Source organism: Xenopus laevis, chromosome 8L (genome assembly GCF_017654675.1).
Source record: "Xenopus laevis strain J_2021 chromosome 8L, Xenopus_laevis_v10.1, whole genome shotgun sequence".
Taxonomy (NCBI): Eukaryota; Metazoa; Chordata; class Amphibia; order Anura; family Pipidae; genus Xenopus; species Xenopus laevis.
Genome location: NC_054385.1, coordinates 105649274 through 105662875, shown reverse-complemented (window position 1 = coordinate 105662875; position 13602 = coordinate 105649274). Strand labels below are relative to the sequence as shown.

The window sequence follows — 13602 nt, the reverse complement described above, 5'->3', positions numbered from 1 at the left end:
CAAAAAAAGCAATAGATACAACCTGAAGACATGCACTGGCATGACAGGAATTTCATGTTGCTCTTGAGTGCCCACAGCCAGATAATTGGCCTTGTCAGATTAAGCTCAGGCAGACTCTCCCAGACTTCTGGGGACATCAGTTGTTAAAACCCAAGAAATAATGTACTGGCCTGCCTGACTCCTGATCACCTAATGCCATGCTTTGAGATCATGCTCATCAAGAAGAATGATAGGTAAAATGTCATTTGCAAATTAGGGTTCGGATTCGGCCGAATCTTTCACAAAGGATTCGGGGGGGTTCGCCGAATCCAAAATAGTGGATTCGGTGCATCCCTAGAAACTACCCAAATGAGAATGAAACCATACAATGATCAGTTAGGTGTGCCTTTCTAGGAGAGTCTTACCTTGATATGTTCCAAGACTGCTGTGGCCACATTGGTATGCAGATCTATTAATCTTTTCTTTTCCAGGAGCTCAGGAAGGGAGCTGGAAGTATAGAGAAGAAACCCTAAGCTCAAAATATTTAATTTCTATGCTAGGTATGCAGAACAGAAATATCATTACTTAACCCTGTCTTATGTGATGGATTGAAAATGCATTCTTACCAACTCAACATTACCATCCAGTGCTCTATTTCTCTCTTAATTCTCTAATATAATAACTCTAATACAATCTCTTTCCTACTTCCCATTTGCCTTTAACAATATAGTTCTCTCTCATAATGACTCTCCATTTCACCTTCCATCCTCCTAACCAATTCCTCTCAGCCTTCAAGATATTTTTCATTAATGTGTCACAGCCAGCCCCTATAGCCCAGAGCCTCCACTCTTAGAAGCCAACCATGCTTCCTTTAGTACTCTGGCCTTAGCAAAGCTTATCATGTCGCCAGTAACACCTACTCCAGATTCTTATACTACTACCATCTCATGAATTTACACAACCTCCTGGTCCTCAAAATTATAGTGTCCATATACTGACCATACATCAGAAACTCTTACCACTTTGCCACCTCCTCTTGTACTGCTTCAGCTCCATTGCACCCTTTAGCTAAGGCTACCATACTCATCTACCATTATGCTCATTTCCTAGTTTTCAACCACATGCTCTGGTGACTTTCACCGTGTTGCCTAATTGTACCTTGACTCATGAAGACTTTCCTTTGCTTCTTACCGTTTATTGTTCCTCCTTTGGTTCCTTTTCCGTAAATTTGTTATCCTTACACTCTCACAGCTCTTACTTCTCCTCACCCTCAAACTGCCTACAGGCTCCTTTCCAGCAAATATACCAATTGGACGCTATTGTCCTCAGTCATCAAAATTTTGACTGAAAAAATGAATAATAAAAAATATATGGGGGGGGGGAGTTAAATAAAAGCAACAGCACTCACCTGACGGCTGACGTAAGCTTTGCTGTATTGTCTGAAATCATACTGATGGCTCCTTCATCTTCTCCTTCTAAACCCTGAGAAAAGAAAATGGATGTTAGTTGAGGTTATACCATGCCCAGTGTAACTAGCTTATCTGTATTGTACAAAAGTTTAATGTGACACGGACATATTCCCCACAAATCCATAAAAATAGGTCAGTATTACTACAGGAGTTGATGCAAGAGCTTCCTTTTGTCCAAAAGTATATAGCATTTACCTCAGTCAACACCAATTGTAGCAGCACACTCCGGGATCTTTTTAATCGTCACTTGGTTCCAAATTACAGTTAAAAATAGCAGTCTTTATTAACACATCTGATTTACAGGTAAAACAGCATTTGAGGTCTGACACATTTCATGTCTACGCACTTCTTCTGTTACCTCAGTCAAGGCTCCAACTCAGCTTAAGGAACCTTTGTTCAGAGAGCCGGTTGTATTAACTGGGTAAGGGGAAGCCCAATCCTTCAATAAGATGGAGTACTATTTTCATAATCAAGCTAATTAAAGATCACGTTGCCCCCCAGCCCAACATGATGTAGGGAAACAACACTGCTCCTGCAGCACATTGTCCTTGGTGAAATGCAGGTCCCCCAGGGCTGGGGAAAGTTTGGGGGGCTTGTTGAAAGAAACAAGTTCTTGCTGCAACTTCTCTATCAATATGGTCACATTAAATAGGAATGTGTCAGTATCACTTTAAATACTCATGAGATACAGCCGTAGAAGGCATTAATATTTTAATCCACACTACATGAAAAGTTATTTTTTTCTGCTTTTAAAGCTGGCAATGACTCCTTAGCAATTGAAATGCCTGCATAAATTTACTTCCTAAATTAAGGCACTACTTGAAATGTTTCCCAACCAAATATACAGAGTACTATGTGGAATGTAATAACAGCAGAGGATTCATTTCCTTGAAGACTCAGGCTCATGCCAGGTAATAGCTGGCTCTTTACCATGATTGTTTTCAGCCGCTTCACTTCGTCCTCCTGTGTACGGTAAGATTCTAGCTCCTGTTGGACTGACTCTGCCACTTCTGGAAAGGGACTGTGGAAAAATGTATACAAATCAAACAACATAAAGTTGAACACTTATCCCTCAGTCCTCTCATCACATAATTCTCTTGTACCCTCAGAGTTTGTATATGATCCCATATAAATTTCTATCCAATTTATAGGTCCAGCAACAATAACATTTTATTTTAATTAAAAGCTTGTATCTGATTATCTGATATATATATATATAAATATATAAAATAGTGCACAGTGCATCAAATATGTTGAATATATGTAAAAGCAGGATCAGCACACTCTGTTGGTAGTGATAATGTCATTATTTTTATAGAATAAACAATCACATTATCACTACCAACAGCTTTAGCACAGGTGTCGGGAGCAAGCGGATTCCTTGTAACTTTAAATATTTTTTATTACATCCCTATGATCTTTCCCACACTCCCTATGGCCCCACTGCAAGCTCAGGGGAGTCCCAGTGACACTGGATTGAACCAGCACCCAGTGGATAGTGTACGTTTTCTGAGTACTTTACCTCCCCCAGGTCTAAGCCCATAGCGCTGCCTTCACCTGAGCGCTGTCAACTCCTGAGCGAGTGAATGACATACAAGTAGGGAAGAGCTTCCCTTACAACAACGGACTCTGTACAAAGGGCACACCGAAATGCCTCAGGAAAGCCGCACTTGAACGTGAACCGGTTGTTACATGATTAGACCTCCCACGCAAGAAAACACTATTGCTCACATTACATCCATTGCCGATTCTACTGTACCACACCACATACTGATGCGCAGCCCGGCACCGGGCTAACCACTACAGGTCTTTGCAGATTTTTTTACTATTCAAAGTACAGTACACGTGGTCTCCTTTCTTGGCTGTTTATTCTTGGGGCTTGTTGGGTGCACGCTTCCTTCTCTTACTGTTATGCTTCCCATTTATAGCTACATGTCAACTTAATTATATATTGATAACTTACACTGATACCAAGGTTTGTATCGTCTTTTTGCAACATTGTTATATTTTATGCTTTTGTTTACTTCCATATTAGACTGAATGTCATACTATGTTTGCACACTGCCTACGTCACCTCTTCCTGCACATTACTGTTTGTTCCCGCCAATTATGTGTATTTAGGATGGTGTCTTTGTTTGGAGTAGCACTTTGAGAAAGGCTGAGGAGTCAGTGGAAACATTAGATGCGCCTCTGAGGGCGTTGCTATTAAAATATTTTAATTTTTTCACATTAAGTCCTGTGAGTGCGACTTTGACAACTATAACTACTATCAGTGAGGTTGACACCCAGGCAGAATACACAACAATGTCGTGAGTGCTGGTAACTAGTCTACTACACTACATATATATATATATGTGTGTATTAAGTGAAAAGAATAAAAAAAGAATACAAAAATACAGGCTACGTTTTGGGCAAGCAAAAAAGTAGTATAAAAATATTCACATGGTCATACCTTTTAACAGGGCTCACAAGAAATGACTTCCCACTGAGTATCATATGATAATGTATACATGGTCTGACCCACGCTATCATTTATACATATCTATTGCCAATACCATAGAAAGACTAACCGCTCAGTACCCATAATATATTCATACCAGAGTAAAGGTTATTATCTCTCCAACATATATATATATGACTATGACTATGTGCCCTGCTTGGGAATGGCAACTTAACTACTTCATTCCAATTGTGGAGCGATGCTGGGAAATATGATAACTAATTTGTTGTATTGTCTCTACTACATACATTTGTCCATTTGGACTTTTATTACACTACCACATTGTGCACATCCCAAACATGGATACATACCATCTTTCCTTGGTACCAGTGTCATCTGTCTGTCGTTTTTATCAGATCCAATATTGGTATATGATGGCATAGGAAGCTGTTGAAATTCTGCCACTTGTGGATAGACACATGATAAAACACTCCAATGTTTATTAAAGATATGTAAAATCTGCTTGATATTCGGATAAGTATGTATAAATGGAATGCTAGATTCTTTTGTCTGTGCTTCTTTCTCTCTCAACAATTTCTGTCTTTTTATTTCCTTCAACTTCTCAATCTCCATATCTAACTTACGTTTTGGAAAACCTTGTGCAACAAATTTGCCATTTCCTGTAGCCTTTGCTCTACTACATCTCTATCGGTGTAACGGAAAGCAAGGAACTTACCCCACGGGACGTCCAAGATGGCGACCTCCTGCTCCACCATGCGGTTCTTCCTGGTCGCAATATGGCCGCGTCAGAAACGTGTCGCCCCAGGATTGGTCGCCGGCGACGGAATGGACGCCGGCGTCAGAATGTGCGTCAGCGTCAGGACGTCAACGTGAGGACGCCGGCGTCAGCATCATGACGTCACGGCGTCAAGTTTTGGCGCCAACTTTGGACTATTTAGTCTCATTTTCCCTTTGTGTCCTTGCCCAATAATAGGTCTATTTCGTATAGTTCCTGGGTGTGATTCTGCTATTACTGATTATCTGTGTACCGACTTCTTGCCTGTTTAAACGATTCTGATCCTTGCCGCCTGTATTGACCATTTGCCTGCTTTCGACTATTCTTCTGATAAATCCTTTTGTACCGCGAACTTGGTGTTGTGTCTCCTCCTTGGTCCTCACTACCACTGAGCCTTCGGGCCGTGACAGTATAATTGGGCCATGGACCCCTCTGAGGAGCCTCAAGTTCCAACTGATGTCGGCAGAGCCGTTCGTGGATTGGCGTCCCGCATGCAGTCCTATGAAGCCCAGCAATCCCACTTCGGCCAGGCACTTGAAGCAATCCTGGAGAAATTGTCTGTCTTATCTCCTGCGGCCCCAGTCCCTATGCCGGTTCCTGTAACTCCGCTCCAAGTTTCCGAGCCTCGCATTCCTGCACCTCCTTTGTACAGTGGTGATCCGGAGTCATGCCGTGGTTTCATCAACCAGTGTGAAATCCAATTCACCCTGCTTCCAGGTCAGTTTGTCTCGGAGCGAGCAAAAGTGGGCTATATTATTACCTGCCTGCAAGGGAAAGCTCTGGAGTGGGCTTCTCCTCTCTGGGAGAAGGAGGATCCGGTAATCGGTGATGCCAGGGCCTTCATCCGGGACCTACGCACAGTCTTTGATGCTCCCGGCCGGGCTACTTCTGCCTCGGCTCGTTTATTCCAGCTGCAGCAAGGGACTCGTTCTGTTCCTGAATACGCTATCGAGTTCCGAACTCTTGTGGCAGAAACTTCATGGAATAATGACGGATATCATGCCGCCTTCTATAATGGCCTGGCGATGCGCATCAAGAACGATCTCGTATCCCATGAGATTCCTCCACGATGGGAGGACCTTGTTGCGTTGGCTGTGAAGGTTGACACCCGACAGAGGGAGTTCCAAGTCGAACTTGACAGGGAACGTACTAGGAAGTTTTCCAGGTTCCAACCAACCCTGGCTCCACGCTTCCAAAGACCTCTACTTCCCAGTCCGACTTCCAACCTTCTCCCTCCTCCTCCTACGGCACCTGCTACTCCTTCTTTACCACCTGAAGAGCCGATGCAGATCGGGCGGGCACGCCTTTCCGAGCAGGAGAAGCTCCGGAGAAGGGCTGCTGGGTTATGCCTTTACTGTGGGGGAAGAGCCCACTTCGCCCAGGAATGCCCAGTGAAGCCGGGAAACTCCAAAGCCTAGGTAAGCTTGGGGAGACTTACCTGGGTGGAATTTGTCCTCCTCCCCATTCCTCTGCTCAACAGTTTCTTCTTCCTGTTCAAATCCAGTTCGGCTCCAGGAAGATCTCGTCTCAGGCCTTCCTCGATTCTGGTGCTGCGGGCAACTTCATGGATCGAGCCTTTGCTGTTAACCACACTCCTCCCCGAGTCCTGGCGATTGATGACCGTCCTCTTTCCTCTGCCATCATCTCGCAGTCTACTCAGGAACTTTCATTCAAGGTGGGCACTATGCATTTGGAAAGACTGTCTTTTCTCCTCATTGACTGCCCCTCTACTCCTGTTGTCCTGGGATTGCCATGGCTGTGTATTCATAACCCGGTCATCGACTGGGCAAGTTCTCAAGTTTCCCGTTGGAGTCCATTTTGTGCACACAACTGTTTACCTGCTGTTCCTGTTATCAAAGTTTCTTCAGTGTCTTCAAGTTCTTCTCTTCCTCCCGTGTACCAAGCCTTTTCCGATGTCTTTGATAAAAAGTCCGCTGAGACTCTCCCACCTCATTGTCCCTATGATTGTCCCATCGAACTGTTACCCGGCTCAATGCCTCCCCGAGGTCGCACGTATCCACTTTCCCCCTCCGAAACTTCGGCTATGAAGTCTTACATCCAAGAAAATCTTCAAAGAGGTTTTATTCGTCCTTCTACTTCCCCTGCTGGAGCAGGGTTCTTCTTTGTTGAGAAGAAAGACGGTAGTTTGCGGCCATGCATCGATTACAGGGGGTTAAATAAGATCACCATAAAAAACAGATACCCTCTTCCTCTCATCTCTGAACTTTTTGATCAACTCAAGGGGGCTAGTGTCTTTTCTAAGCTGGATTTACGTGGGGCCTACAACCTTATTCGGATCCGTGAGGGAGATGAATGGAAGACCGCTTTCAATACTCGTGATGGCCATTACGAGTATCTCGTCATGCCTTTTGGTCTTTGCAATGCTCCTGCGGTCTTCCAGGAATTAGTCAACGACGTTTTTCGTGACCTTTTGGGACAGTATGTGGTCGTGTACTTAGACGACATTCTTATTTTTTCCAAAAATCTTTCTGATCATCGTTGCCATGTGCGGGAGGTTCTTTCCAGGTTGAGGAAAAACAATCTCTTTGCCAAAATGGAAAAATGTACCTTCGAAGTTTCTTCCATTCCTTTTCTTGGCTACATCATTTCTCCTCAAGGTTTCAAGATGGATCCCGCCAAAGTTTCTGCAATTTTGGATTGGCCTCTTCCTACCAGCATCAAGGCAGTTCAGAGAATTATTGGCTTCGCCAATTATTATAGACAATTTATCAAAAACTTTTCTTCCAAGATTCATCCAATTCTCGCCCTGATCCGTAGAGGGAATAAACCTCAACTCTGGCCCCCTCTAGCTCTCGAAGCCTTCAAGATCCTCAAGGAAGCCTTTTCTTCTGCTCCAATTCTCAGACACCCTGAACCCCTACAACCCTTCTTCATTGAAGTCGATGCCTCGGATGTAGGAGCTGGAGCAGTTCTGTCTCAAAGATCTTCTTCTGACGGTAAACTCCACCCTTGTGCCTTTTTCTCCAAAAAATTTTCTTATCCTGAACAGAACTACGACGTTGGCAATCGGGAGCTACTTGCCGTTAAGCTGGCCTTGGAGGAATGGAGACATTTGCTTGAAGGTTCATCTATTCCGGTGACAATCTTTACCGACCACAAGAACCTTGAATTTATTCAATCCCTCAAGCGCCTCAATCCCCGACAAGCCAGGTGGGCACTTTTCTTTTCTCGTTTTAATTTTATTATCACCTTTCGTCCTGGCTCCAGAAACAAGAAGGCTGATGCTCTGTCCAGAAGCTTTGCTCCTGAAGATTCCTGCCCCGAAGACCCTGTACCCATTGTGCCTTCTACCAAGATTATTGCTGCCCTGTTTCCCTCCTGTGCCTCCCAGTTACTTTCTGCTCAATCTTCAGCTCCTGTGGAGACTCCTCTGGGCGTTGCCTTTGTGCCTCCAGAATTTCGTCATGCCATCCTTTCCCAGTCTCACAGCTCCAAACAGGCCGGTCATCCTGGGATTGTGAAGACTACAGAGCTCTTGTCTCGTTTGGTCTGGTGGCCGACCCTAAGGAAGGATGTCAAAGACTTTGTTTCTTCCTGCACCATTTGTGCTGTTTCCAAGTCCGGTCATTCCCCCCCAAGGGGTTACTCTTGCCACTTCCCATTCCATCTCGACCTTGGACTCACTTGGCGATGGATTTTATTGTCGATCTTCCTGTTTCATCTGGTCACACTGTCATCTGGGTGGTGATCGACAGATTCAGCAAGATGGCTCATTTCACGCCTCTGCGAAAACTGCCTTCTGCTCCTGAACTTTCTGAACTTTTCGTCAAACATATTTTTCGTCTCCATGGCTTTCCTGCTGAGATTGTGTCTGACCGGGGTTCCCAGTTTGTTTCCAAGTTCTGGAGATCCCTTTGCAAAGCTCTTAACATTTCCCTTCAATTTTCTTCTGCCTACCACCCACAATCTAATGGAGCCGCGGAACGAGTCAATCAGGCCTTGGAACAGTTTCTTCGGTGTCATGTGTCCCTGTGCCAGGATGACTGGTCGGATCTTCTTCCCTGGGCTGAATTTGCTCACAACAACGCTCTGCATTCTTCTTCTCAGAAGTCTCCCTTCTTCTGTGTTTATGGTCTCAATCCTTTGGCGTTCTCCCAGGATCTTCTTCTTACCAATGTCCCTGCAGCCAATGACCAAGCGGCTCACATGTTGGCTATTTGGCATGCTACCACGGCTAACTTAGAGAAGAGTTCCCTGGTGCAGAAAAGGTTTGCTGATAAAAGAAGGATTTCTTCCCCTCCATATACCCCTGGTGATAAAGTTTTTCTTTCCACTCGCAACATTCGTCTCAAGATTCCTACACCCAAGCTTGGTCCTAAATTCATCGGTCCCTTCCCTATCATCGAAATCATCAACCCTGTGGCTGTTCGTCTTCAACTTCCTCCTGAGCTACGGATACCCAATGTTTTTCATGTTTCCCTGCTTAAACCTGCTATGTCTTGTCCCTCTTCTTCTTCCTCTCCAGCTCCTATTTTGGTTGACGATCATCAAGAATTCGAAGTCAAGAGAATCTTGGACTCTCGTATTTCTAGGGGCATCCTTCAATATCTTATTGAGTGGAAGGGGTTCGGTCCAGAGGAGTGTTCTTGGGTGAGGAGTTCAGACGTACACGCACCTGTCCTGATTCGTAAGTTCCACAGACTCTTTCCTTCTTCCCCTAGCCTCGGTGGTCCTGAGGCCCCCCCTAAGGAGGGGGGTACTGTAACGGAAAGCAAGGAACTTACCCCACGGGACGTCCAAGATGGCGACCTCCTGCTCCACCATGCGGTTCTTCCTGGTCGCAAATGGCCGCGTCAGAAACGTGTCGCCCCAGGATTGGTCGCCGGCGACGGAATGGACGCCGGCGTCAGAATGTGCGTCAGCGTCAGGACGTCAACGTGAGGACGCCGGCGTCAGCGTCATGACGTCACGGCGTCAAGTTTTGGCGCCAACTTTGGACTATTTAGTCTCATTTTCCCTTTGTGTCCTTGCCCAATTATAGGTCTATTTCGTATAGTTCCTGGGTGTGATTCTGCTATTACTGATTATCTGTGTACCGACTTCTTGCCTGTTTAAACGATTCTGATCCTTGCCGCCTGTATTGACCATTTGCCTGCTTTCGACTATTCTTCTGATAAATCCTTTTGTACCGCGAACTTGGTGTTGTGTCTCCTCCTTGGTCCTCACTACCACTGAGCCTTCGGGCCGTGACAATCGGTCACTATCCATTTAAAGGAGACGTAAAGCTTAACTAAAGAAGTAGCTAGAAATGTTGTACACTGTTTTGTGCTTCTGTACCAGCCCAAGGCAACCACAGCCCTTTAGCAGTGAAGATCTGTGTCTCCAAAGATGCCCCCGTAGCTCCCTATCTTCTTTTCTGCTGATTAATAATTCACTGCACATGCTCTGTGCTTATGTCAGTTACTGAGTTTAGCGACCGACTCAAAATATAAAGTACACATAGAATATAAATGTCACAGTATAAGGCCGATCAGTAGTTAATACAGATAATTCTACACAGAAACCAGTGCAATTAGCATCAGAATTTAATAATCAGCCCTTTAGCATCAGCTTATATTACAGGCCAATCTAATTTTCTGCTTGAAAATTTGCAAAGACCCCTAAACGTTCAGCTTCTCAACAGCTGCTCAGAGCCCACTGAGCATGCGAGTGTCGCAGACACTTTCCAAGATGGTGACCCCCTGTGACAAGTTTGAAGTCCTGGATCATTGCTGCTATTGACAAGCTGAAACATTAGGCTGGTGCAATAAGTTCAGTATATAAAATATGGCATTTTTAGCAATAGTTTTTAGTGTTTAGTTCTTCTTTAAATCTAATCAACTGTGAACGTGGCACTGACTTTTTAACATATGGAGGATGATTGCTGGTATATAATGGGAGATTATTACGATCGGTGTGCTTTACCTGTAAATCCAATTCACTTACCATACAGAAGTTTTCAAAAATGTAACCTTAGTAAAATCATACTGAATTGTGAAGGTGATGCGAGGTACACAACCATCTATGTATTGTTTAAAGTCGCCCAGGGATCCAACATCCCCCGGCCATACTACAAACAGATTGTCTATAAAGCGCCCCCATGTGAGGGATATGTTAGTGAAAGCCAATATTGGACCTAATGAAAAGGACAGACAGATGACACTCGCACTGAGAAAAGATGGTATGTATCCATGTTTGGGATGTGCACAAAGTGTAATAAAAGGCTCCATATTTAGTCACAGTCACGTAAAATATACAAGATAAGAGAATATTATACATGTTCCACTAATTATGCAGTTTCCTATATTAAACTTCCATGTGGACTAATGTACGTAGGAGAGACAATTAGGGATCGTATTTCCCAGCATCACTTCAAAATTGGGAATGAAGGAGTTAAATTGCCAGTCCCAAGCAGGACACATTAGCTCTCAATTGTGATATGCTGTCATAGAATCAATTCTGGTACTTTGAAGTGGAGGTAATAGATTTTTATGTTTGAAAAAATGTGAAGAATTATGGATTTACACTCTGGGGACATTAGAGCCCTGAGTGATGAATCGTGGTTAAGCTTATATGGTTTTGTGTAATTTCTGTAAATTATATTTACATATATAATTATAAATTATAGGGAGTCGCCCCGTGTGAGTCGCTGGTGCAGGTGGACATTATAGAATGGAATCCCAAAAGGTATTTTTCATTCTGAACTATCTGAACTAATCCTCTGGTTAATGGTAAGCGAATTGAGCACTTTTATGTTAAGCAACCTGCACGAATGTAAAATTTAAACAGAATTGGCATGGGACATTTTAATTGAATATACAGCAAACACGCACCAACAGATTGTGAACTTTATTAATACAAGTTATCAAACAAACAACTTCCATTGATGAATCTCTAGCAAATATAGAATGAATTGAAGATAAAGGTGTATGAATTCCACCGAAATTAATTACAGCTATTTATTTATTTTTAATTAATGAAGGTAACAAGGTAGGCCTACCGGACAATTTGTAATAGATTGTAAAACTGCAGGAGGTCTTAATAAAAATAAAATTATTTTAAATTAATATATTATATGACCAGGTACGTTTAAGACAAAGCTAGTGATTGGTGCTGTAAGCGGAAACAAATGGACTTATGGGTATAAAGCGCATGATTCGATTTATATGTATATCATGTTTGAGAAAGGGACACGAGTTCCAAAACATCACATGTATTTCTGTATGCTGTTGAAAATGTTTTCAATACATAATGGACTTTTGCATATTCAAGTGCTGTTGCCCTTTGTTTTGTATGTGGTTTACCCTTGGCTAGTGTTTCACACCATGAACCCAGAGAAGAGACAAAGTGGAGTGCTACCTTTAGGGTTAGTTCACACAAGGAGATTTGGGGAGATTTTGTCACCCAGAAGAGGCGATTAGTCGCAATGCGACAAAATCTCCCCGAATCTCCTCGTGTGAACTAACCCGTAATGCTATAAATTGACAAACACATTATCAATGGCCTCACTTAACTACTTTCTGCATTATATAGGTGCAGCATTTATTTAAATGAGATGGGGATTAAGGTCCAAGCTCCTGTGAAGCTTGAGCAAGAGCTGAAAAAAAAATATATACACAGACTACAGGTCTTTACCTTACATACAAATGATAGAATAAATATGACTACTGACCTGCCCTTATGCTTCTGCCAGAACTTATCCGCAACAGTAAGATCGTAGGATTTCTTATTCTTCTTTTTGGGTCGGGCACCAGAAGGACTGCTCTCGACTGCAGGAGCTTCCTCCAAATTTACTCGATTTAGGTGGAAATCCTGCAAAACATTTATGCATTAGGTATAGATTGCGTGTTTGATCTGCAAACTAATGACAGTTTAGACAATATTAAGCATTTGGAGTCAACAGCAATAGTTGGATAGACTTGTGTTGAGGTGCCTACCTTATGGCTCTCAATTAATTTTCCTCTCTGGTAGCCTCTAACAACCAGCAGCATTACAAAGTCTGTAGGAACTGCTGTGTTTTGGCACATACAGTTAATAGTGTGAATATTAGGACCATAAATCCAGTAGTAAAATAAACAGTGGATTTCAGATAGGATCAGTTACTACTGTGACAGATTGCTCTGAAAGGACCACTGACTATAACAGAATACTAGTTGAACAATGTGTTTCAAAACAGCTGTACTTTGCTGAACACTTCCCATTGTTTTAGGCAGATTTTATTCGAGGACAAAGATGACAAAACTTAATTTTCTGCCATGTATATGAGGGGGAGATGTATTCTTAACAAATGTGATGGCATAACATTAATGTGTGTAAAACACAGAAGCTTTCTCTGCAGGTCTGAAGAGTTCTCACTCCTCCACGTGCTCCATTTCACCCCGTGGTCCTTCTGGATCACTGTTCAGCGAGTGTTCATTATTTCCCAAATACTTCATATTCTTCATGTGCTTTTCAAGAAAGGAAACACCTGGGAAAGTGTCAGCCCCCATGCCCACCTCGTGGCTGTCAATTTGTTTTCATCTCTGGTTACGGCTTTGCTCTGCTGTGTCCTTAGAGTGTGGGCTGTAACAGCAAGCTAACTGCTCACTGTTACTTCAAAACGCTCGTTCACTTACAATAGACTAGAACTTGCTTAAAGGACAAGGAAAGGCAGAGAGAAAGCAGAACATTTTTTCCTAAAAAGTAGAACACCTTTCCCTGTCTCCAGGCTCTTACCCATTATATCAGCCTGCAGATGCAGCCTTTTTTAAATGATGCATCCTTGCATGCCAGCACTCCTGCACTTGACCATTCTGCCATATTGTCTGGCTGGGTACAATGGAGGCCAACAGTTCTGAGCCGCGTACATGAACATTACAGTCTCTGTGCAGCAGCCCCTCCATAGTCTTGAAAGTAAAGCTGCAGACAAGCGCTTGTCT

At 43.3% G+C, this 13602-nt stretch overlaps 1 protein-coding gene across 2 annotated transcripts in view; it reads right to left on the bottom strand.

Annotated features, from left to right (window-relative positions):
* The window catches only part of scfd1.L (sec1 family domain containing 1 L homeolog), a 61900-nt gene that overhangs the window by 33099 nt on the left and 15199 nt on the right, over window positions 1-13602 (bottom strand). For both annotated transcript variants that reach the window (NM_001092557.1, XM_018228923.2), the window contains 4 exon segments: window positions 405-486; window positions 1388-1461; window positions 2379-2469; window positions 12357-12496. In NM_001092557.1, the coding sequence (NP_001086026.1) occupies window positions 405-486; window positions 1388-1461; window positions 2379-2469; window positions 12357-12496 (387 nt within the window).